This window comes from Cyanistes caeruleus, chromosome 2 (assembly GCF_971803275.1).
Source record: "Cyanistes caeruleus chromosome 2, bCyaCae1.hap1.1, whole genome shotgun sequence".
Lineage (NCBI taxonomy): Eukaryota > Metazoa > Chordata > Aves > Passeriformes > Paridae > Cyanistes > Cyanistes caeruleus.
In genome coordinates, this window is record NC_141702.1 from 94,300,832 (window position 1) to 94,325,899 (window position 25,068).

The window sequence follows — 25,068 nt, forward strand, 5'->3', positions numbered from 1 at the left end:
AAATATTTTCTTTAGAAAACTGCCAACTGCATCTGCTTCTTTTCATATAATAATGGTGTCTGTGGATTACCAAAATGAAACACAGAAAAAGCGTACAAAACATACACTCAATGAAAACTCCATTTGTTAGCTCATGGCCATGCAAAGACTGTAAATAATTATTTTCTTTTTTCTCTCTCACACATAGAAGAGTATTTTTGTACATTTGCTGTCAGTGGAATTACAACAGTATAAAACAAGGCAAAATGAGAGGCAAATCAGATCCAATCATTAATTTTCAGAAGATATTTTAAACTACCTGAGCAGTGCAACTAAATTTGACCTTAAATTGGTAAATTGCATTTAAATCAAGAATTAATGTTCCTGAATACTGATTCTGGTTCTTTCAAGATGATCAGGCCACTCATGATGCCCAGGCAATATATTATGGTCCATTACCTAATTTTTTGTTCATCCTTCTGTATTTTAGAAAACAAAAATGACTGTACCTTGAACTGATAGGTTTTAGACTCTGTGCAGAGTACTTGCCCAAAACCTAACCTACTTGATAGAGCATCTCTTGAAGTCTTATTTGCAGAATTAATTCTAAATGGATGAATACTGAGTTCTGTCACATGGAATGAAAAGTGGTTGAAGAGCTGTAAACAAAGGTTAATATCAGCCAACAGCATATCACACCAAAGGAAGCCACAAAGTTTTCTGGAAGTTCCTGTATTTAACTTCTATGTTAATGAGAGCTAATTTTTGAGGTGCTGTAATTAAGTAAAGAGACAAAAAAACATTTTTGAGGATCTGAAAAAGTTGTGAAAGGATTAAATGTTGTGGAAGTCTTTAGTCATTGTGGAAGTCATTTAACTTGAAAAAATGCTATCTGTAAGCCACAGAGGAGTGATCAGTACAGAGCATTTCAATAGGAATGCTGTAAAGTTACAATGCTGACACAAGACACTTAGTGAGGAGAATAGGGAACAATTCTGTGTCTCACACATGCACATGTACACTGAGACAATGCACAGTGAGGCAGCAATAAACATGCTATGTCAGAACCTATAGTGCTAATGTGTACTTAAAAGATTCCAACCATTAACACCATAACACTATATTCTCACAACAGCTCGGTGAGATAGGGAAATGCTGTTAACCTCATCTTTCTCATGGGAACTTTAAGCACAAAGGAGTCTTAGGGAGATATCCAAAGCAACTCAACTTCTGTTCATTTGTGTAGCTGTAACTTTAATTCTGTGGAAAAAAAGAGGTGTAAAGGGGTGTAACTACCACCAAAGGCACTGGAATTGCTTTTGTAAATGCTAGGTCTGAATATAGGCTCAGCTCAGGATGAAAAACATTAAACACAGGAAATTCACAATTGGTTCCCTCACATCCTTGGCATGCTTTAATGTCATCAGACAGAAGTGGGCAGCAAAGAGAGACATCAGCTGAGGATCCTGCTCCTCCTGCTGCCATCTCACGCTCCCCAGAATGTAGTTTTGCAGAAACCCTTCCTGGCACAAGAAGGCCAAGACTCCTCTAGAGACCCTCATTTTAATGATCACTGTAATGGGAAAAATGTCCCTCATCCAGGGCTTACTGACCATATGATTCACATGAGAACTTCAGGTATGACTAAACCTTGTAAACAGAGACTGCTGGAGGCTACAGACCCTACACTGGCCACCAATCCAGCAGCACTGAAGAGGTGCTCACACAACAGCACCCCTTTGCCCCATCTGGAGTCAGCAGTCCATGAGGTCATTACTTCTCATGTTGTCTGAAGATTACTTTCAATTAAATTTGAAAGAGAAATACAATAAAATAGAATGTAATACGACATGGAATATTTCTTATGTCCAGACAGACACTCTTGAAATAACTTTGAAAAAGTGGAATGGCTTTTATGGAAATCACTACACACTTCTGGCCAGCTCCTTAGTTGGTATAAAAACCTTGACTTTAGTGTGTGTCTACGACACCTATGGATCTTGCACTGACCAAGAAATCATGATTAAAGTTTATTACCACAATAATCTCACAACTGGCAGATTCAGTGGTCAGTTCTGGTCTGTCACAATCTGGGTTTAAAGCACTTTTTTGTCATCTGCCCAATCTCTGTGATTCTGCTACCAGTGGTGGGGCTGCATGCACATTTCTAATTATAAAATGTTTTTCATTCCTTGGCTGCTGTACAATCAAAAAATTAAACCAGTGGCCTGATTCTACTCTTGATGGCCTATTCCAAGTTTCATTCCAATTCAAAAGTGTCTCCTAGGATGATGTTTAAAGGATGATGTTTTAAATACAAAGTGGCCTTTCCACAGATGCGAAAACACTTCCAGTAAACTTGTAAACAAAACACAGAGGAAAATACCAGTTCTGATAGTTTTAAGTGTCACTAAAATGCTACAGTAAGACAACGGGACAGTCATTCATTTTGGATGTGACTAACTACTCATCAGTTATTACTAAATGTGGTCTTATTTGCTGGTACTAATCTCAGCTCAACAGCATCCCAGTGACTTCATTGGGATTTTGAATGAACAGGCCACAAAAGAATCAAAGCCTTGATAAAAAATCGTTCTTAATTAGGGAAATATGCAAACAAAAAATGCTTATTCTCAGATTGAAATCAAAAGCAAATGTTAATGATATTAAAAAAACTGCTAAATGTTGGCAAATCAAGTCAAATAGATTGAGAGAAATATAATATAGCCATTCAAGATAAATTTGTTCAGTGTAATATTTCTGTGCCTAATCCTTTGAATGGATTTAAAGGTAACATCTGCCTGTGTAACAAATTCAGATAGAAATTTCAGCCCTCAGTAACTCTGTGAGCTGCTCATTTGCCTCTGTGAATTTCTTCCTGTAGCAACACAACTGTCCATGGGGTCAATTCTAGGAACCAGATAATTGGAATGATCAGAGTACTGTTTCAAGGAAAACAAAAAGTTACCCAAAACACATAATTCTGTGCCATAAGAATTCTAATAGCCAGAAATATCATCCTTAGTAAAAAAAGAAATACCACAAATAAATTTTAAATTAACAGTAGGAACAGACTATGTATGTGCCCTGAATCTCTCCTTCAAGAGAGCTAGGATATCTGTTATTCTCTGTTTATTCCACTTTTTCTTCCTGGTATTGTTGGTTATTATTTTCCCTGTACTCTTCTAAACTAGTTGTATCCTAGTTACATTTGAAAAATTACTTGCATTTAGATATGTCAATTTTATCAATTTGTCAAAGTATTTCCAAAAAGGAAATATAGATTCTAAATTTGAGACAAAATAATTAACGTAGAAGAGTGAACTTAATAAAAGAAGTGTATGCCTTAGCTTGGGCATAAATGAATGCCCATAAACTATTGTTAATTATTGCAGCTGGAAAGTAAGTTCACTATTGATTTACTTGTCCTTTAAAAGCCTAAATATAGTGCCATTTAGTAAGTGTCCTCTGACATTACCCTTAGATTTATACAAGTTAACAAGAGCAGTGAAATTGGTAACTATTTTATACTTGTGACTGCATCTTTGAGGATCTCGAATGAGTACACGTTTTTATTTGTGTCTTTCAAACCATGAAGGTATATGCTTGAAGGCATCTCTGCTGAACACCTCATTTTTGGACAAGAGAGCTCTTTTAAGGTGTCTGTACTCCCAGCTCCCATCCTATACAATAGTTTGCTGTCCTCTTATTTATAAGTGACAATAATTTGCAAAGCCATGCCATAACTGGGATATCCAGCCATATAGCCATTTATAAAGTGGATTAGGCAACTGAATTTAGTTAAAAAATACAATTTGGATATGGGTCCAAAACTCTGCAACAGAAGTTCCTTCATGGAACATGAATTTCTAAAGCTAGCTTTGCTGATAAGAAGTAGGAACAATTTGCTGTGTCTAAAATGCACAGCAAATAAGTGCTAGGTTATTAATACTGACTATGCTATTAATCACAATGTGCTGAAGCAAACATGACTAGGAAGGTAGGCAACAAAAAGCAATCTCTCTTTACTCCATCTACATTCACAAAGGAGTGTAGCTCATATGCTTTAAAATACATGTCCTGAATTTGAATTAGTTGGTTGAAGTTAAAGAGAAACAAAGTCAGGCCAGGTTTGGCTTAAAGTCAGCCTAACAATTACACAATTACCAGGGCACCTCTTACACACTCTTCCTCCCACTCATTCTCCTCTTCCTCAATGTCCTTTCATGGAGCCAGTAGAGTGGTCCATGGGAATACCTGAAGAACCAGTTGCTGACATTGATCTGGGCTGAAAAAAAAATTTTCAGTATTTTTTTTAACTGGAATCTGCTTTGGGTTCCAGATCACCTGTGGTCCCAAAAATTATTGCACTTTGACAACTGCTGTTACATCATGAAAATCAGAATGCATCATTCTGGGCAGGAGCTGCTTAACCTCTTCTTACTGCCACTGCCAGAAATATCTGGGTAACCTTTTCCTCAAGGTGGCTACATTTCTTCTATCTTCCAGGCAGCCTTGCCCCACAGCTCATTAAAATAATTCAGTCTTAAGTAACTTGCCTTAGGTCACTCAGGAAAGTCTATGATAGAGCCAAGAATAGAAACCTGATCACTCTAAGCAAAGAATGGGATTACTTACACAACTAAAATGACTCGGGTTCTTAAACCTTTGCACGTTTGAGGTGTTCTATTCCTTTTACAGAGAAAATCTCTTGTACAAAAAGCACATTACCTATTTTAAATTAAATTTGGAAATGCACTGCTAGCATGAAATGTTTTGTTTTCAAATTGAAAGTATACCTTATTGGAAGATTTGGATGTTAAGCATGAATGATAAAATTTCTGTTCCAAAATCTTATTTAGAGAAATTACTTAATGTTTTCTCCTTTTCTTCTTTTGATAACTTCCCTTTTTTAAATATTTGAGAAGATATATATATTTTATATATGCATGTAACAGGCTTTTTTTTGCCTGTAAGTCTCTCTGATTTAAACAGCCCAATAGATTTTGACTGATAAAGTATCTCCTGAGTGACACTCATGTAGAACATGTAATCATTTTATGAAGAGCATAATCTCATTATTTTCTAAGGTATAAACACAGGGTTTACTTAATGGAAAAAATGTTTTAAGCCACAGTATACATATAAGGGATTTGTTCATTTGATATAAACATAAATCAAAAGGAAAAAATATTCTTTCATAATAAATAAATACACAATGACAAAGGTTACAATTGAAGGGATTAAAAATGACAGAAGCCAACATAAAAACTTTCAATATCGTATTTTACTTTAATATGAAGACATTATTATCAAAGGAAAATACTTGAGAAACGCTTTGATAAAAATAATCTGACGCTATCTTTGAAGCGGTTTCATTTATTTTACTACCCACTGTGTTCCTTATCAGAAGGCCAAGTATAAGAAGTTTCCTAGTTTACGATTAGGAAAGAATCTGATAGATTAGAAGACTCAATTGAAGTTGGACATAATAAGTATTAAAGTATTACATGACATTAATCCTGCCATTCCATTACTCTCTCAATCATTGTGCACAGACTAATTATTCTGAAGCCAGTGTTCAGGAGAAAATAGAAACATACTTACACTAGGTTGGAGTAATCTCTTTATTGCATCAACAAGGCTAGCTCTGTACCGGTCCAGAAACAGGCTGACATTGAGAAGAGAACAGAATCCAGATTAAAATGGGTTTTCAATTCTAATGATACTAAAGCAGATAAGTACAAGGCTAATTACATATGTTTACACAATGCTGTAAAAGAGAAACTGTGGTCTACATTTCTATGCAGTTCAGGTACTTTTAACATTCAAAAAGACATAAAATGAAATTCAATCTAAACTAAAGCTAAATTATCAGCATGAAACAACTCTTTATATGGCTGAAATTTGCCAATCATACATGCTAGCTATTAAAATAATACTGTATCAGAAATGAGGATCAACATAAGAAGTTAGAATTTTCCATGTATATACAAGGGGGATGGAGTTTTTAAAAATGTTTTCTGTTGTATTTCAGGTTACTATTAAGGGTATTTTTTTTTCTTTCTACCTTCACAGTTTTGGCATTAATTCTTACCTATTATATATATTTGCTATATTTCTATATCTATCTCTATCTATCCCCATAAAGATTTATAAGACCCTAACTCCTCCCTCTCTTCAGTGCTGTTGAAATACAATGGCCCAGATTGTACAGAGTTGTCATCTCTCAAGAGTGCAACCCTTCATCTTCAGTATGGGTCCCGCAAGGATAGCAGCAGAGTCAATTTTCCCATGCAATGTTGCCAACACGCTCAGCCCTATTTTGGTGTGATTACCTCATGATTTGAGGGGATAATTCATTCTTCATGCCCCTCAGTACTTTAATGTATATACTAATAGTGGCAACCAGGGTGCCAATCACTCTTGACTAGATATTTGTGGACATGTAGTTACTGTGGATGAGTGCATTTACAATGGTTAGTGAACAACCATCTGATAGCAACTGATGCCTTTCAGTCCTTACTACCGGGGGCTGCATTTATATTGGTGATTCAGATAAGAAACTCTATCAAGCAGCCACAGATAATGTGATTTCTTTTCTTATTTTTTTTCTTTACCCCCACATTTTCTCTGTAATAAAACTGCTTTCCGGCTTATGTCAAGTTCAAGTTTCATAGTACATGGCATTTTGTCCATTCTCCATGGGTTTTTTAACATACTCCCTTTTATTTTCAAACTTCTTTTCTGAAGAGATGTGGGTAATTTTTTTTTTTCCAGGTTTGAAATTCTAAAAGAACATAAAGAATGTATGGAAACACTGAAGAGAAAGAATAGTCTGCCAACCACAGGCCTTTTATCAAGAACAGAAGATGTATGGACATTTTAGGTAAGGACACTCCATGGCTACCAGGGAGAATACCGTATTATATATCATAGAGTTGAGAAGCCATGCAAGAACTTTGAATTTTTCCTACTCTGGAACGAGCAAACCAAACAAAATAAAAGAAAACTTGCAAATGGCCATATTTCATTAGTAGAAACACTGTTGAGAAAATATGGTAGAACGGATATCTATATCTCTGTTGAAGAACATTCAGCATATCTATATATGTTGCAGAACATATAATACAGAAGTATGATCTTCTGAATTTCTCCTCAAGAATATGAAGTACTAGCTAACAATTTCCCTGATAGCCTGGCTTATTTAAAATTTTAAATATTACATATTTATATATTACATATATAAATATTACATATTTAAAATTTAAACTTGAGCAATTGACATGATGACTCTCCCTCAGCCTTGATTTATCTTCCTGGAAGAACTTTACTGAAAACATGGGTGCTTAAATTTAGTTAGTTGAAAAAACAGCTCTTATCTCTGATGTCTCTTGGGTGTTTTAATGACATCCACCTCTTGTTGATGCCTATACAGATACATGTCATAATACACTACTTCACTGGGAACTTAACCACCTGCAGAAGAAGTGGAATACATGATTCCTTTCCCAAAAGAATAGTGAAAAGTAATTAATTTTCTGCAACATGAAACATTGCAAGCATGCACACATTTAAGACTTCTTAGTATCCTATGTAGAAAGAAGTACATTCTGAATGAAAAGTGCATTTATAATATTTTTATTACTGGAAGCAGTGTAGTGGAAACACAATCTTGGGACAGCTTAGCAGTGTTAAAATCTCCTTTTCATGGACCTGAATACCATTCTCTTTTGTTTTTTCCAGTGAGATAGGGGCACAACTGCTGCTACCAATTTTGTTCCTTTACAATGAGACCAACAGGCCTTTGTTTAGTTACCAAAAACAGATTGTCTGAGAACTTAAAATTTTTCTGTACAACACCAATTGATATTTTGGTGGCACAGGAGATAGATTCCTATCCCTCTTAGCTTAGGAAACCCAGGTAACCTGAGACAGTTGCCCCAGTTGTCCTGTCTTTCTAGCGGCCTGTCCCTGGGAACATGGCCTACTCAAATTGAAAATAGTTTCTGATATTGTGATTTCCAAACTGTTGCTGTGTGAGCCATGTTCTTTGACCAGAAGGAGCAGAGAAGACTGAAAGCAAAGCTACTGCAATACAATGACTCCAGGGAACATCTCTATCCGTCCTCTGTGTCGGGGGACACCTTAAATGAGGAAAATCCTGAAGAAGTCATTAGATAATCTGTGCTGCAGACAAGAACAGCATAGGATTTAGCCCACGCAGGAGGATTTAGTCACGCTGTTTTTCTTACCGGTAGAATTGTATGACTAAATATTACCACAGCATGCTGCAAATGTCCCTGAGAGCATCCAAGCTCACAACATGTGAATACCTGAGTCACCTGCTCTAGATGTCCTGCTTTGGCAGGCAGTTTAGACTTGATGATCTCCAAAGGTCCCTTCCGACCTTAATAATTCTGTGATTCTGTGAACAGCTCAGTAAAATTAAATAATGCATTGTTCTAAACCACTCACACTCATCTGTCACACCTCAATTCAAATTTGGCTTAAACTTGCCATTACTTTAGTGGTAATATTTCATGTTTATGTAGCTCAGGACAGGAACAGCAAGGTTTTCTTGGGTCAGCAAGGAAGTTTCAAACCACAGCAGTAGAAAGGTGAGAACATGATTGATAATTTGGCCTCTGTTTAGGCAATACTCTTAACCTGAATCCTGAAATCTGGATGAACAGGCAGGTGACATTGTCACCTCTCTACTCTCTTACTCTTTTATTAAAATTTTAAATTGCCATTAAAGCCAAGATGAAAGTTTATACCAAAACTGCAGAGAAGTAACACTAAACCACAAGGAAACAAACTTAAAAATACAAGCAGATTCTTAGTTTGCTTCATGCTAATATCCTTTCATCTTCTGCCTTGCAACAAGGGACATATATTTTATAGGCTATGATGTGAAATTTTTGGTTCTTTGCATGCTCTACCATTGGTAAAAGAGTTGAGTTTACAGGTGTACTTCAGAAATTACTTTTATATGTAGTGTTTAATGTATAGAGCAATTTATTTTTTGTTACTTTCAACTACATGGGTGACTTAAAATAAAAAGACTTATTTCCACATGATCAGGTTCCAATGCACTTGAAAGTGTGGGCCAGATATCAGGCCTAAAATGGAGGGATAGATGTCTTACTGCATTCCTGCGAAAAGATCTCTGTATTATAAGTGAAATAAACTAATGGAGACAAAATTGACATATTTTAAGGTATTTAAAGAATACTTTCAGTTCAGTTCTACATTCCTGGCAAAGACACAATTCCCTGTGACTTCAGCAAAAATCTCAGCAGTGAAAGTAATGTGGGATAGCTCCCCCTGGCCTCTGTTATGTGAATACTTATGCATGTGCCAAACTTTAAGAATGGAATCATTCTGAGTAAATAAAGTGGGATATTATGCATTTCCAAAACAACACAGGGTTCCTTACATTGCCTCTGTGTCATATTATTTGTGAAAAATTGCTTCACAATAATGTGAAAGATAAAGGTTTTTTTGTTGTCTCAGTCCTACTGGCCTTTATTTTCTCCTTGGATTAAAAACCTCAGAAATCTTTTCTTAAGTAAAGAAGAATATGTACACTATTTAAATAATCTGAAATCTGAGGCTGTCGAGAGCTTTGGAAGAGTCTTGGGTTTGTCCTGTCCATCCAGGCACCTGTGATTTCTCCTTCTCTATTCAAATTCACAATTCCAGCACCTGTATGACTTTATATCCACAGGTGTAGGAGAAATTAAAATCAAAAATTCTGACAGCTCTCATTTGGCCTTAAAATTCCCCCTGAAAAATAGAGATGGGTGGACATGTTTTAAAGATTCCATTATTTCAGTATATTTTTGCTGCATCCTTCTTCCAGGGGTAGCCTCATATTGATTTTTTTTTTTAATTATGTTTATCTAAGAGTTGACATTTAAAAAATTATTTTGGAACTGCTGAACCATGAAACTACTTTATTGTCAGCATCCTGAATGGTTAAATAATGACTAGCTTTCACAGTTTGCCTCTTATTTATTTTATAATCTAGTTGAGCTACTAAATTTAGCTGTTAACTAATAGACTGTTTGTTCTGGGAAATAACTTATTTTCCACTCCTGCACACAAGGTTTATGAAACTCTGACTGTAAATATGTGAATATAAACATATTTCTGCTTGCTGTAATCATGTACATTTTTACTTGAATCTCCATGTGGATTTGGAATATGTTTATGAATAGAGCTTGTTTTCATGTAAATGGGATCAAGCAGTACCACTGGTTAGCAATTCAGAGAATCAGACAATATCACCCTTGCTGGAAACACTTCAATGAAAATTTATCCATGTACCTAATATTTGAACTCAGATTTTTTGCTTTCTAGTTCTCTGTTCTAATCTCAGATTTTATTGACTGACAATAAGCTATATGATGGTGTTAAACTAAATGCAATCTATTCTATCTGTTTTTATCACTGCATACTTCAGGTTTCAGCTGAGAAGTTAGAAAAGAAGAGGTTTTTTTTTTTTCCTTTTCAGTGACAGTCCAAAAAATTCAGAGAGCAAAAATCTTGCCAACAGTTCTCAAACCGATCATATATTGCTGAAGAGAAATACATGAAAATGAAAAGAAGATTTGAGTTTGATAAAGCATGGAACATTTCTCTCTCAGCCTTTTCATGTACCAGAAAACCTGGTGTCCATAACTAAAAGAATTATTTCTAAAGGAAACAAACAATAAAGGGATTTTTATTTTTATTATATTATACATATATCTAGGGGCAGTTACAATAAAAAAATAGAAATAATTTGTGAAGAAACCCACATTCTTTAAACCAAGCTGCATATTTCTATTTATTTTTTAGAAATCTATAAATATTTATACACTTACCTGCATCTTAAGTGCTTCAAAATAAATGTACAAAATGCAGAGATTGCATATGCATTATGTATTTTACCTGTCATGTCTGATTCTTTGTTTCCTAAAGAAAATACACTATTTCCAAACAGACTGGGAGGGGTATTAGACCAGAATATTACTGAAAAAAACAACTTAAGTCTTGTTCCACTCTGCTGTACTCCCAGCACAAATAGGATGACATGGTGTGAGTATCAAGAATACAAGAGACAGCACAGCCAGGTTGTTTTGATATTTGTGTGAAGAACAAATTTAACTCTAAATCTCTTGGCAAGACCTTGCTTCACCCACATAATCTGGAGAACATCCATATGTGAGCCTTGTCTAAGCCTCCGAGAAGACTGCTGCCCTCCTGCTCATGTCCGCCAGCACTCTGATCTGACTTTCATACTTAATCTGATCTAATCCTGTCCAGCATTAACTTCATCTGTGCAATGAAACCTGGAGTATCCATTCTAATATTTGGTGAGGAAGGCATTTACTAAATTACTTGCTGAAATCATATGGTGTTGTTTAGCTCCTTATTTTAATCAGATGATGCATCTCTGAGGCACATTATCAGCGATTAGTTAGAAACCCTCCTCTGTCCTTTTTGGGAACAAAGAACTTTTCTGAAATTAAATGCTAAGAGAAACAAAGCACTGTAGTATTCTGACAACAAATAGGTGTTAGAAAAAGGCAAAAGATCACTAAATACATTTTCTTCAGAGCTAAACAAAACAAATAACTTTGTGAAATAAGAAGAGTTTGCTTAAATAGTGTAATACGAAAGAAAAACAAAAGCTTTAGAGGAATATAAGAAGTAATTTAAAAAGAACATTGTTGAAAAATCTAATTGAGAGCTTTTTGCTTCCCTTTGCCTTTTCCTTTAGCTATTTCTAGGTAAGGTACATAAATTTGCTGAACTGAGCAATCCTGGGAAGTCTCTGCTTTCAGAATTTGGTCTCTCACAATGGTTATGTGCCACAAAATATAAACAGCTCTTTTTTTTGTTTTGGACATTTAATGGGTCAAGAGCAAATATCCATGAAGGAAAGACAGATTGGTTTAAAAATATCTGCTCTCCTCGATAAAATTTGTACAGTTTTTTTTCTTTTTTTACACTGTCTACATTTATGTAACACAAATAATTAATAATGTACCATTTTAAAAGCTAGCATGCAGCAAATCTAACACAGTACAATCCCACAAATGCAGTATCAGCAAAGGGTTGTGTCAATAATGAAATCTATTTACATAAATTATTAAACAAGATACCATATTGCTACATGTATCTACCTTTTCATAAATTAAGTGCTGTACTCTTATTTTTCTTACTGTGAATTATCTTATAATTAACATGTGCCTGTGTAAATAACAGAAAGCTTATACCTCCACATATTGATGTCAAATAGATTTAAGGAACAGAATGTGGTGGAGGTAAAAAAAAAGGGTTTGAAAATCTCTTTTTCCTTGGAAAGATTTTCCAGCAAGCAAAAAATATATCCCCTTATATCAATAGTCAGATCTTTCCTAAGAAGTAAGCTAATTGAGCTGTTTGTGTTGATAAACTCCCTTTTCTCCAGACTGTTCCTCACTGAGCCATAATTATTTGCAATTTGCCTAAGTCGTCCATTTACTGATACGTCAAGCATGAAACAGAGGCAATTCCAGAAAATGGAAATGCTTCTCAAAATCAATCTTTGGGAAATAATGTGGTAGAAGTTACTCTGTGATAGAAGAGTACCTTATAACTGTCACATGGAGATGAATATTAATTTGTTGAGGTTAAGGTGGCTTTGTGCTTCATTTGTTGACTTTGCTTAGCCATCAGCAAGCAGCACAGTACAATTACTCCAGCAAAGCTATTTTTCTAACGTGAGTTTTATGATTTTTATGTACTTACCAGTCAGCACACATAACAATGTCAAAATGTCCTTCCAGTTGAGAGACATCTGTCTCATTATCCCATCGTAAAATGCTAGGGGAAAAAAAGATTAAAAAAAAAAAAGAAAAGAAAAAAAGGACTTACATTTTTCATCTTGAGATTTTTAAAAGTATTAATATTAATTCTTATGTGACACAGAAGTGTTTAAAGAAGTGCAAACTCGATACTTTCAAAGATGAATGTAAAAATCATGTTCTGTACATTTTTAAGGTTGTAAGTTGAAAAGCTAAAGAGTTATTTTTCGTTATAACAGAAAGGCAATCCACTCGGGTTCTGATGAGTGGATCACCAACAAATATGCCTTTCTGAATTAGTGGCACATGTATAGCTTCAGCTTTTTACCCCTTAATATTACTGCATGAGGAAGTGAAGTCAAAGTATTGACAATCTGAATGAAGCAGAAATCTGCAGAATAGATGTGATTTCATGGATCTCAGTTACATCTGGCAGACAATTCAGTTGTGTTTCTCACTGATGAAGTGAGCACTCACTTAGGCTGGATGGAGGAGAGACAGGGTGAAAAAATGCCAAGCTTAACTTCAATGCCAGTTATGTTGCCTCTGGCAAACTTGAAAATACAGCAGTGCTGACTGTCAACACCTATTCTCTCATAGGTGATCAGCTATTTAATTCTAAGATACCCAGTAGTAGGCAAAAATTCACATATGCACAAAGTTCTTCTTTGTTTATAAATGCTGCTGATTTATGTAGCTGCCACAAGGAATTTCAGTACTTTACTCCCATCTAAAAAATAGCAACTAGTATTGGAATTTACTGCATACTTTAAATATCATTACCCCAAACATTTGAAGCAGCTTTTCTATTCCTAGGCTATTTTTTAAAAAGGAATCTATCCTTTTTCATTTCCTGGTTATTTATAATAGAAAGTAGATAAATATTTATGGGAAAAGCACTTGTGGGGGAAGGGTCTAATCTGATCTTGTCAGGTTGTGCATGCTTATCTCAGTTTTGTATGAGTCTTGACCAAATAGACCCTTTAGTCTTCCCGCAGCTATAATCTACTTCTGGTTAAAAGCCATCTCCATTCACATCCTACTCCTAATATTTAACTGAGGATCAGTTTATAATGTGTTCATTCAGAAATGTTCCTTAAGTATACAAGAAAAAAGGGAATATTGTACATTGACTATGCTGCATGCAAAAAAGGCTCATAATTATGTAGATTAATAAACAGAGGGTCATAAAGAATTAAGGTACCACAATATACATGGACATGTTCCACAGACACAAATCTGAGACAGAATGCTTTTAAAACATGGAAATTATGAAAGGAGAGGCCCAGTTGGTTGGCAAAGCTTTGATTGTGTGGGGCTCAATGTAACTGAACAGATCAGGACTCATTAGCCCATTTGCCCTCCTGGAATTTACTGTGACAATCCAAAGACAGAAAAGAGTAGATTAATTTAATTTTTCCCCCTCAAATTGAAAGTAATCCAGATTTTAGAAGCCTAGGTAGCTTTGCACACTGGCACGCAGCAGGCATCCAGTAGTGGAAAGTGACAAAGGAGAGTTCTCACTCTCAGCTGCTGGCTGCCTGCTGGCTACCAGCGGCTTTTTCAACCCTGTTTCCGTGGAAACTTAGGTTAGAATGGTGAAAATTAGGTAAAGGTAAGTTTTGTGGGTTTAAAGCACGCACTCTAATACTTTAAAAATCCTGAAGCAGAACTGGAAATTGGTAGAACTGTGAGCCTTAAAAGGCCACCTTTGGTTCTCATTGCTACAGAAACAGAGATCTGATCAGTACCACTATAGAGATTTGAATTATGACTTTTTTAACCCATATATTTACTATCCTTCACATATGCAGTTGTGAAGGAAGCACAGGTGCTTCCTCCTGCAAAAAAACTATAACCACCCTCCTCCATGTTACTGTCAGGTTTCTGCTGAGCAACTGAAACACAGCATTTTCTGTACCCACCTACTGTAGGCAGAGAGGAATTTGTGTCAGGAGGTAAAAGCTCATAAAACAAAGTGCTGAGCAAAATATGGAACTGACGAGTTGCCAGGAGCATAAGCAGTGGTGCAACATGACTGGCATCCATATTGTTAAAGGAGTGAGCTAAGGGCACCGCATCCATCCATAAGCCGATCTTTCTCCTTTTTTTTCTGATCTACTACAAGGGTTGCTTTTGCTCCCTACATTCAGTACAGCTGCTTTCATGAAGCTATCATAATTATGCAAAGGCCAATGAAAAATTTACCAATTCAAAGTGAACCTTGCCATATATTCTCTAAAAGTACAGGAAAATCTTTATTTCTGAAGGGAAATTACCATGCAATCTAAATATAATTTCTCAAAAAATAAATACTAATGGGACTCATCCTGGTCTGACTCAGGATGTGTGTATGGTGGGAGAGATGGAACTACAGGCTGTATGTATTTATCCGTGCTATCTTTAGCTAAGTGCAAGCATGACTAGTAAGGGAGGCACAGCCAGGGATGTCAAATGCAATACTAGCTGCAACCTCCAAAACAGTTTCAGTAGCTAACTCAGGGCTACCTATCTACATTGTTACCTGCTTTCACAGATTTGCAGGAGCTGCAGTTGAACATCTGCACCTGTGAAGCAGACATATCCCTGCATATATGGGAATCAGAATCAATTCTGCTCAGAATTGGCACAATTCCTCCAATACACTGATGTCAGAATCAGCCAGGTTCTGAAACAGTGAGTTCTAGTGCTAATGAAAGCAATGAATCAGACTTAGGACTTACATAAATACCATCAACTAGCCAAAAAAAAATTTGTAATACAAAAATCCACTGGTACTGCAAAACAATCCTGAAAAAGGTAAAGAGATGTTGCTAAATGCAGTATTTATATGTAATAAGGGGGTGAGGAACAATAATTTTTTCACAGATTACTGAGGATATGACTCTCAGACATAGTGGTCAGACCTGAAAGAAATACTGAAGGCACCATGAAGCAAGGGCTGATTGCATTTCCATTAAAAAAAAAAAAAAATCACTGCCAGGAAATTCAGAAAAGTGGTAGCAATGGAAATCTGAAAATATCAGTTTTTATGAAACTTCCTCTTAAAAAGTAGAAAAAAGTGTAAAAATACCACACCACAAAAAGTCTCTTAAATCACCAGTATCATATTGAGTGCCAGCATGAAGAAAATGCAAACCTAGCTGTATTTTCTTCTTGTTCCTTTCCAGTGATACTAAATTAGTTTACATAAGCCACATTTTTTTGTAAAGACACTTTTCTTCCAGCAAAGTAAGTTTGAAGCAACAGTATTTTTATGCCTTTCTTTTGAGGGAAGATGCTATAGTACTAAGAACTGACATTACATTGTAACTTTGAGAAATGGGCTTTACTGTATATTTCTATCTTCATCTTCAATGCTTTTTTTGTAAAAAAACCCAAACAAAGAAACAAACCGACATGATTAAGGCTGTGTAAAGCCCACTTGACATTTTGTTGTACTAGCTTATTTAACTCATGCAGGTTTAGTTTCTTACAAGTGAAAATAGGCAAATGAGTTTCAGCAGAAAAGCATCTGAGACCCAATGGAAATATAAACCAGTTGGGAGCTCTTTTTGGCTACAAGAACACTAAAAATGAAATAGGGTGCAAGAGAAAAACACTACTACACTGCTCAGTTACTACTTAGGTTAAAGTGACAGTGGCTAAAACATGGTACCCACTAATGGCCGATTTATGGTCTGCATCAAATGAATTTGACCAGTTTACAGAGGAAAAGTACCCATGTCACAAACCTATTACTATAATTAGCAATCTTGATGGTAGTCCTAGCAAAAAGGACAAGGACTAAATGAGCTATGGAAAATGAACCATCCTCTCACACGCAGAGGTGCCTTCTCCAGGTCAGGGATAAATCGTACTATCAAAATAGTTTGAGAGAAGATGCTTCAGTTTCCTAGGCTGTCAACCTTCTACCATTCTGAAGAATTCTGAAAAAAATTAATTAAAAAAAAAAAACCCAAACAACACACAGCATAAACAATCAAAGAAACTCTTCCTTTTTTCCCCCTGGCTTTTCTTTTCAATTGACAAGTAAGTCAGAAAATGTGATTAGATTAAGACATAAGAATTATGATAATAGAACATAAAGATCAAGTAAGAAAATAAGAGACTTAAAGCACAAAAATGTACCTCCAAATAGCCCCATGATATTTCAAAGAAAAAATAAAATAAAATAGCTAATGTTGCAGGGATAGTTTCAGCAGCCAAGGCTTCCTCTGCACAGCAATTCTAATTTATGGAGGATAGCCTGACAAATGTCAACACTCTTTTCCTTACACTGGTAAAGTATCTCAGAAATCTACAACAAAAGACCTGATTTTACCAGATTTTATTTCTTATGCAAAATCCCTCATTACTATTATTATTCAACCTCTGTTATTCAGTGTTTGTCTTCCTAGTGTGTCTAGGCAGGTAACTTACATGAGAAAAAACAGGTTAAGTCTCTGATTGAAACAATGAAACTTGAAACACTTCCAAGACCCTCTGAGATGTTCTTGTAATGAATGGCACAAGCTAGAGTAGCTCTCAAATTAGCAGATAAGTAGTTGTGCAGATAAAGAAAAAAATTCAAAATTAGAAAAAAAGGACAAAAGCCTTACTTGCTTCAAAATGCAATAGTAGTTTTAATAAGGATTAAAAAATCATCCCAATTAGCAGATGAACAGCTACCAAGAATCCCTATATACCCACCTCTTCTTTTCATATTTTAATTTAAGTTTCAATCTCTGAAAAGCATTATCTTTGGAAAGTACACAGGTTCAGTTAAACCTGTCTGGAGGCTTATATGACTTTTTCTATGACATTAAGCAAGCAAGTTCATTAACACATTAACAAAAGGTATCATCAGGATGTTTCTCTGCACCTTGATCTTGGTTTCAGAGTCCTTAGTTATGTATAAAGATCAAGAAGATGGATTTTAATCTAGTGATAGAGGCAATGTGTACACCTATCATTATAACTCCTCCAAGGAATCTTGCAAAATTGCCTACTATAATTTCCCCATCTTTCTTATTATATTCTCACAAGGCTGCTCTTATTTCTCCGCCTTCTTTCACCTTCTGCCTTTCTTACTTTCACTGCTTCATTTTGCTTTGTATTCTTATCCATTATCTCATTCCCTACAGTGCATATCTGGTTTGAAGGGACCAAAGTTAAGCTTTCAACCACAGGTACAACCATTTTTCCTTTCCTCTTAGATTTCTAAGCATTTCTAATGTGATATTTACAATTGCCAATGGACAAATTCTTCTAACAATGTCCTTGCAGGTTTTGGCAACTTCCATGCCACTTATTTGCTCTCGTCAAAGTATAGTAATTATTTTTCTCAGCTAGATTTAATATCTGCACTATATTCTCAGTGTCCTGGAGATTTCTTCTCTCTTAAAACCAATAGACGTTGCTCTTTGTTTTAATTCTTAATTCCACTGTTTTATGCTTGGGTTCCTTTAATTGTCTTACAATTTTTAAAATGTGGTCAAGATTATCTTCAGACATCTCCCACATTTCTCGAAATTTCACAATGCTCCACCTCAGCCTTCCTCTGAATTTTATTTCTGGGCTATCTCATCCATAAATGCTAAAAACCTATACATTTCTCTACTTCATACTGTGCATACAGACCCTTAATTCAGTATTTTTCAGAGCCTCAGTGATTGGGAAACTCTTTGCATCTAAAGCACCACAAGGCATTGTAATTGTATTTATGGAACCCTTTGGACATAAACATAATTCTACTCTGTAATCTAGGCTTAGCTTAAACCTTTCTCTGTATCTGCATACCTCAGCTCTGCTGCTTATTATCTCTGCATAGTATCTCAAAGAAGTTTCTTACCAATCCACTCAACCACTTGACCATTTCATCATCACTTACATCTAAACATCACAATACTGTTCTCTCTGCTCTTGGAAAACACAGGCTTGCCGTAATAATATTTATTCAGCAGGCTGCTGCAGAGGTTGTTTTTCTTGCCTACAACCCTGATCTTGTCATCTTTCTCTGTCCTCCTCCAGGTAAGTTGCAAGCTGTGATTTCCAAATGTTTCACAACATGCCTACTTTTTATCTCTCATTCAATATTGAAAGGACAAGTCCCTTCTTTAATCAGCCCTAATGTCAGTCTACATCTTCCACTTAACTTTTCAAGCAAGCACCTGTACAACTTTCTTCTGCTACATTATCCACAACATTCACAAACTTACTCCATTATCCTTGAAACTGCCCTTTAAATAGCACCTAAAACACTGTGAAGAGGCTCTTGTGCCTCCAGCTCTGCTTCTCATGCAAACTTCAGTTATCCTTGTTATCCTTTCTCAGCATCTCTCTCTGGTCTTAGATCACAGATTCACACAAGTTGCCTTTTGCTCTGTGTTTATAAAGTATCTGGTACAACAATTCATGATTAAACCTCATCATATTAACGTGGTAATATAAAAGAAGAGAAAAGGCACCACATCCAACTATGGGCCTCTTCAAACTTTAGATAGTCTATGATTCCATGATCCTATCTAGGTTGTCTTGCCTAAAAGTTCCTTTTAAAAAGTGCATTATAAAATTACACACTTGCCTTACTCCTTATTATAAGAACATATTTTTTCTCTCTTGTTTTGTACAACATATTTTGCTAAAATTCACATGGGAACATTCCAGCTTGGTCTTCAAAACTAACAGTCCTAACACTAACACATTTGGTGGTAACAAAAGCTGCTAAGTTTTTGGGACATAATTAATGTACTGCATGTAAATAAAACCATTGTAGAATGAATCTTTTCATTTTGTAGACACATCACCAGCCAACATTCAGTACAAGTGTGGCTATTTATTTAAAAGAAGTGAGAATATCTTGTAAGAAAAATACATTAATAAAAAAATACCAGTGGTTGTGAATTTGCCTTTTCACATCCCTCCTCTACATCCATACATTCTAAATCAACTTTTATTTAGAAACTGACTACTGTTTTTAGCAAGGGCCATCAAGCATATTTGGAAAAAAAAAAAAAGGTTCCCAAATTCTAATTCAGAATGATACAGTATAAAAAAATACATAATTTCAAAGTGCAAGACAACACAAGCATGTGTGACACAACTGTACTGATAGGATCAGACTTGTGCAAAAATAGAAGAAAAATATCAGTTTCTTGCTCTATGGAAAATAGTCTACACATGGGAAGGATAATCAAGAGAACTAGAATTAAAAACCTAAGAATGTAAAGAGAACAAGGTGGGTCCAGAAGGACTGAACAGAGGAAAACTTAAAAACAGCAGAGAAGATGTAGTTCACAGGTTCATAATTCTAATAATTCTCAGGGCAGAAGGGAACACAATAAACATCCAAGATTTCAAAGTTCTGTATCAAGCCCATATATCTCAGGAAACTAATACATGTGTTTCAGAAAGATTCAAACACATTCACTGCTTAAGAAACTATCACTTCCCATGGAAAGATATTCCAATGTATTATCATGCTGTCAAATCTCATATTTTTCTAGACTGAATTTGCCTAGCTTCAATTTCTATATTTTGTTAGGTACTTGTAAACTAGATTAAAGACTGATCTTCTATTAACATTTGTTTTTTTTATTCACATGAAACTTTCAGATCAAAATCAATTAATTTCCTAACAATCAAGTCATTTCTTTGACAAGTAAATGGAGCTCTTTGACTCTCTCATTTCCAAACACTGATTCACCCTTCTGCCCCTTTCCTGGACCTCATCTATTTTCAGTATCCTTGGTTAATGTTTGAATAACTATTAACTGAATACTAATGAAATAAACAAAGACAACACTGTAAACATAATTTTGTCAAAATTTAAAGTTTGTCATGGCAAAGATTAGCCAAGAGTGCCTGTGAAGCAGAGAACCTACTAGAAGTGTGTAAGATGTACTTGATGACTACCTCCTAATGTAGAGCCAAGGTAGACAAGGAAGGGTATACAGAGGTACAGTGGTAACAACATAAACCAGGAAATAACATAGAACATGGCTGAAACGATGGATACAAAAAAGGAATTGAACAAATAATGTTTGACTCTAAAATCTCAAGGACATTTTCCCTTAAAAGCCTGGGAAGAAAGACCCATGTCTTCTTGTATCAGGGGTCTCCCTCTAATCTTTTTGTGCAGCACAAGAGAGTACAAGAGGAATAGTTTTTAAGCTAAGAGGACAGCATCACGAAATAGTCAAAGATCTGAGGAAGAATGATTTAAAATAATGCAATGTAATACTTTTACACCTTTTCCTATTATTCCAAAGTCAGAGAAATTTTTTTGCAAAGCTGGATAACGCTTAAAATTTTTCTCCCTAGGTATTCTTATCTGGCATCATAAAGAAGACAGGCAAAAGTAGAATGTAACTTAAAATGTACTTCATAAGTCAACACAACTGGGTGAAATCCAGAAATAGGAGAGGCTTGGAAGTTTGTGAAAGTCAGCTGGTGTGGTTAAAAGGTTTAAAAGATCATTCAATTATTTGTCCAAAAGCTGAAGTTGCACTGAAGAAAGAATTACAAACTTACAAAAGTAAATATAATAATAAAATCAGTCAGGTCAAAAGTAAGTGAACTCTTCATTTTATGCTAAATCTTCCTGCCAGCTGATAATTGGGATAGAGAATGGGCACTCACAGAGGTTTAGAACACTTCAGAGTGGTGAAATTAATTCTTTGCAACAGTGAAAAAAAATAAATGCACTTCACTGTACAAGAAAAACTGAAGACATTTCAGCACAGAAGCCTTTTTTTATATGTCTTGTGTAAAAGGAAGTCCTGTTTCACAAACTTTGAGCACTTCAAAGGTGTTAAAAAGTATTCAGATAAGGGAGATCTAGGTAAGATAAGCCTGCTCTGATTCCAAAAAGCTATTGGCAAAGACCCTCACTATCAACATTCTAGGAAAATAGACTGTCACTGAAGAAGAGTCCTGACATGGCTATATAATAGAACAAAAGACAGGGGCCAGGGTAGTAGCAAATGGTCAATTCTTACAGTGGAGGGACATAATCAGTGGAGTTCCCCTAGGACCTGTTCTAGTCAACATGTTTACAAGAGACGAGCATCGAGGCGGCAAAGTCTGCTGATGTTAAGAAGTCATTCGAGACAGTAAGGAAAAGAGCAGACTGAAGGATTATGGAAGGATGAAACTGAGTAATTGGACAATAAAATGACAGATGAAATTCAGTGTGGAGAAATGCAAAGTGCACAACTGTAAAAATAATTCTCACTTGATATAGAAAATGAAGGTCTCCAAAATGACCATCACTGGAAAGATCCTGATGTTGTGACAGCCAATGTCATGAAACTATTAGCTCTGTGCTCAACTGCAGTGAAAAAAGCAAATCACTGTTAGGCATTTTTAGAAGGGGAACAAAAAGTGTAATTATTCCACTACATATACCTATTTATGCACACTTTGAATGCAGTACTGATCACAGTTGTCTAAAAATAAGTAGATTGAAACTGAAAAAGATAGCTCAGGTCAAGTATGATCAGAGGTGTAGAATGCTTTCCACCTGAGTTTTCTGTGACAAAGAGCTACTACTTCAGAAGGGACATGAGCACACAAACCGTTCTTTCCACATATACATGAAGTGATCAAGTTAAGTGAGCAGGAATCAATAACTTTTTCTTCCCTAACCAGAGAGCTGGAAATGTTCCTCTTGGCAGCTTCCTCCTTACCAACAGATGCTGTCATGCAAGAGTGTTACTTGAGGAGACTGGAAAAGTAGTTGGAAGAAAGGGATTCCTTTAGGGTTGCTAAGGTGACAAACACAGCAAATTCAATAAAATGTTTTTAAAAAGTTTGAATTTACCAACACTCAGGTAATTTTGATGAATGAAAACAGAGAGAGTCTTTATTAAGTCTGTCCCACATTGATGGAACCAGTTACACGACCAGTTGAAATCAAGAAGGTTATGAAGCTGACATATTTGAAGAACATTGCAGTAAGGTAAAATATTCACCCTTGCAATTATAAAGAAGCAACTAATACAAGAACAGAATCAGGATGATATAGATAAGTGCTCTGTCATTGAGACATCATCTGTTATGCTGGATGCCATTCAGTATTTTGGAAGGCTTTTTTTCATTATGGATTCAGTTCTGGAAAATTTGTGATTGCATTACATTGGTAAGGAACACTAAAATCTCAAATAAAATTATAACCTATCTGTTAACCTTTAAGCAGAAGGAATTGTCCCTTTTGGTTACATGGTCATTCATTCTTGATATGGGTTTTAAAGAAGACTGTGGAATGAATAAAGACTATATGATAAAGACACTACTACTAATCAAACCAAAGGGTGCACTGCCACAAGCATTTCTGTTACTAGCTTGATGTTACATGTTCTTGTTGACATCCTCATGTGAAATGGAATTTCTCTGAGGCAACTCTTAACAAAACAATAGACTTGTCCACAGGTAAAACTCCACAGGTCCCATATCAGCAATTAGAACACAACTTTTGTTCTTGACATATTTCCATGTTCTCACACAAAGGAATCTGAAGGAAGAACAAATTCCCTAGTCAGTAGGATGAACTGAGTCAGTTAACCTGCGTAATATACTGCAAGCCTTCCTCTTCAGTAAAGTTTTTCCATTATGACATTTGTAGTAACAACAATTTTTCAAACTTCTACTATTCAAACAGCTGTTCCAGGAAGTTTTCCCCATTGAAACAAATAGAAGACAAGGACCAGGGATTTCTTTACTTTGTTATTGACAATTTAATGACTGGTGGACATGTTAGAACAATGATATAATGCATGTCAAACCAGCAACAGCTGATGGTTCAAAGAAATATATACTAAGTTATAGGGTAAACAATGCAATTCATGGATAATTTCTGAACTGTGAAAAAAAAAAAAGTCAAACTATACATGGTATTAGTACCCTTCACTATGGCAAGACATCACTTGTAACTTGGTGGTACTACTGTACCTATTTCTAGTAAACATAAGCAAGAAATCCTGGACATATTGATGAAAAATAAAAATAAAATAGAATTGTATATCCACTGCAAAGTAAACTGTTTACTAAATATCTATTATTACATTATAACACATAATATGACAAACAGCCAGTTTGGCTTACATTACTGTATTTTTAAACAATAATCAAGATTTGGCAGAGGGTTAGAGAAGTGTTTATTTACTGCATTTTGTATAAATCTAAATAAATAAATGTATGGCAGGTTGTCCTAATCTAACTTCTCTTAGCTGATACCAGATTGTTCTTTTTTGGTCCATACAGGTTTTGGCATGTTTTCCAAGCATAGACTTAAATACCCAGAACAGTCTCAAACTGACTCTCATACTGATAATTTCTGCTCCTGTGCAAGGAAAGGAGTGCAAAATCCTGATATAAGATGAAGGTGCTGTGAGAAGAGTCTATCCTGAATCGTCTTTTATACAGAAAGAATCTTTTAACTTTGCACTGGCCACCATGAAGTTGCCAGACTGGACACCATCTAAATAACTATAGGAAAGAAGATGCCTTCTCCAAATTAAACTGATGCTCAGTAAGTCACTTACAGACATCACTGTATTAATTTGCTTGCAAAATCTGATCAATGTAAAAGAGGTCATTGAATGACATTTTCCAAGCCAGTGTTGCATTCTTCCTTCCAAAACACTACATTTTCATCATTTTCTGGAGGGTTTTTTTTATTCCTTTTCTTTTCTCTCAGTGACCATTATGTAACTATGGTTTTCATCTACAGGAAAAGTGAACCAAAGTTACAGTAATACTTCCGACTTTACATCAGCCTTTTAGCTCCCTCAAGACATTAGGAAGGGATCATATAACTTTGTTACTGCATCACATCATTACTGAATCTGAAGGACTGATCAATCCATTAGAGAGTAATTTGAATAGTTGTTTTATAAAACTTTATACTGTTACAACAAATCTGAAAAAGCCTTAAGAATGTAGAACTAAAATTCAAGTGTTATAGTGAGTCATGTTTTTATACAGTATACTTCACATGATTTTGTAATTTAATTATTTTATTTATGCAAATAAGGCCTCAATTGCTATTGCACTCAAGAACTTAAACACTTGACATTTTTACTTCTTAAAATGCAACATTTTTGACGTCTAGATATGTTTATTAATTAGTGATTATTAACACCCAGTAAACAACATCATGTCTTGTAAAAACACAATCTTTCTTCACAGCATGAGGCTGAAATCTATTATTCACTGATTCCATATGCTGAAATACACTCAAATGATCACAAATGACCTTAAGCAT

General features: G+C 35.3%; 1 protein-coding gene across 3 annotated transcripts in view; it reads right to left on the reverse strand.

Annotated features, from left to right (window-relative positions):
• The window catches only part of CAMKMT (calmodulin-lysine N-methyltransferase), a 213,651-nt gene that overhangs the window by 8,463 nt on the left and 180,120 nt on the right, over positions 1-25,068 (reverse strand). Inside the window, exons 8-10 of one of the 3 annotated variants that reach the window (XR_015283645.1) lie at positions 12,766-12,840; positions 5,587-5,650; positions 4,155-4,267 (exon numbers count right to left, since the gene is read on the reverse strand). Coding sequence is in view for 1 of the 3 variants with exons in the window: in XM_023923299.2 (XP_023779067.2) it covers positions 5,587-5,650; positions 12,766-12,840 (139 nt within the window). In the remaining 2 variants the exon portion in view is untranslated. Of the gene's footprint in view, positions 1-4,146; positions 4,268-5,586; positions 5,651-12,765; positions 12,841-25,068 lie in introns of all 3 variants that reach the window. The other 2 variants (XR_015283646.1, XM_023923299.2) reach the window with 2 other exon arrangements.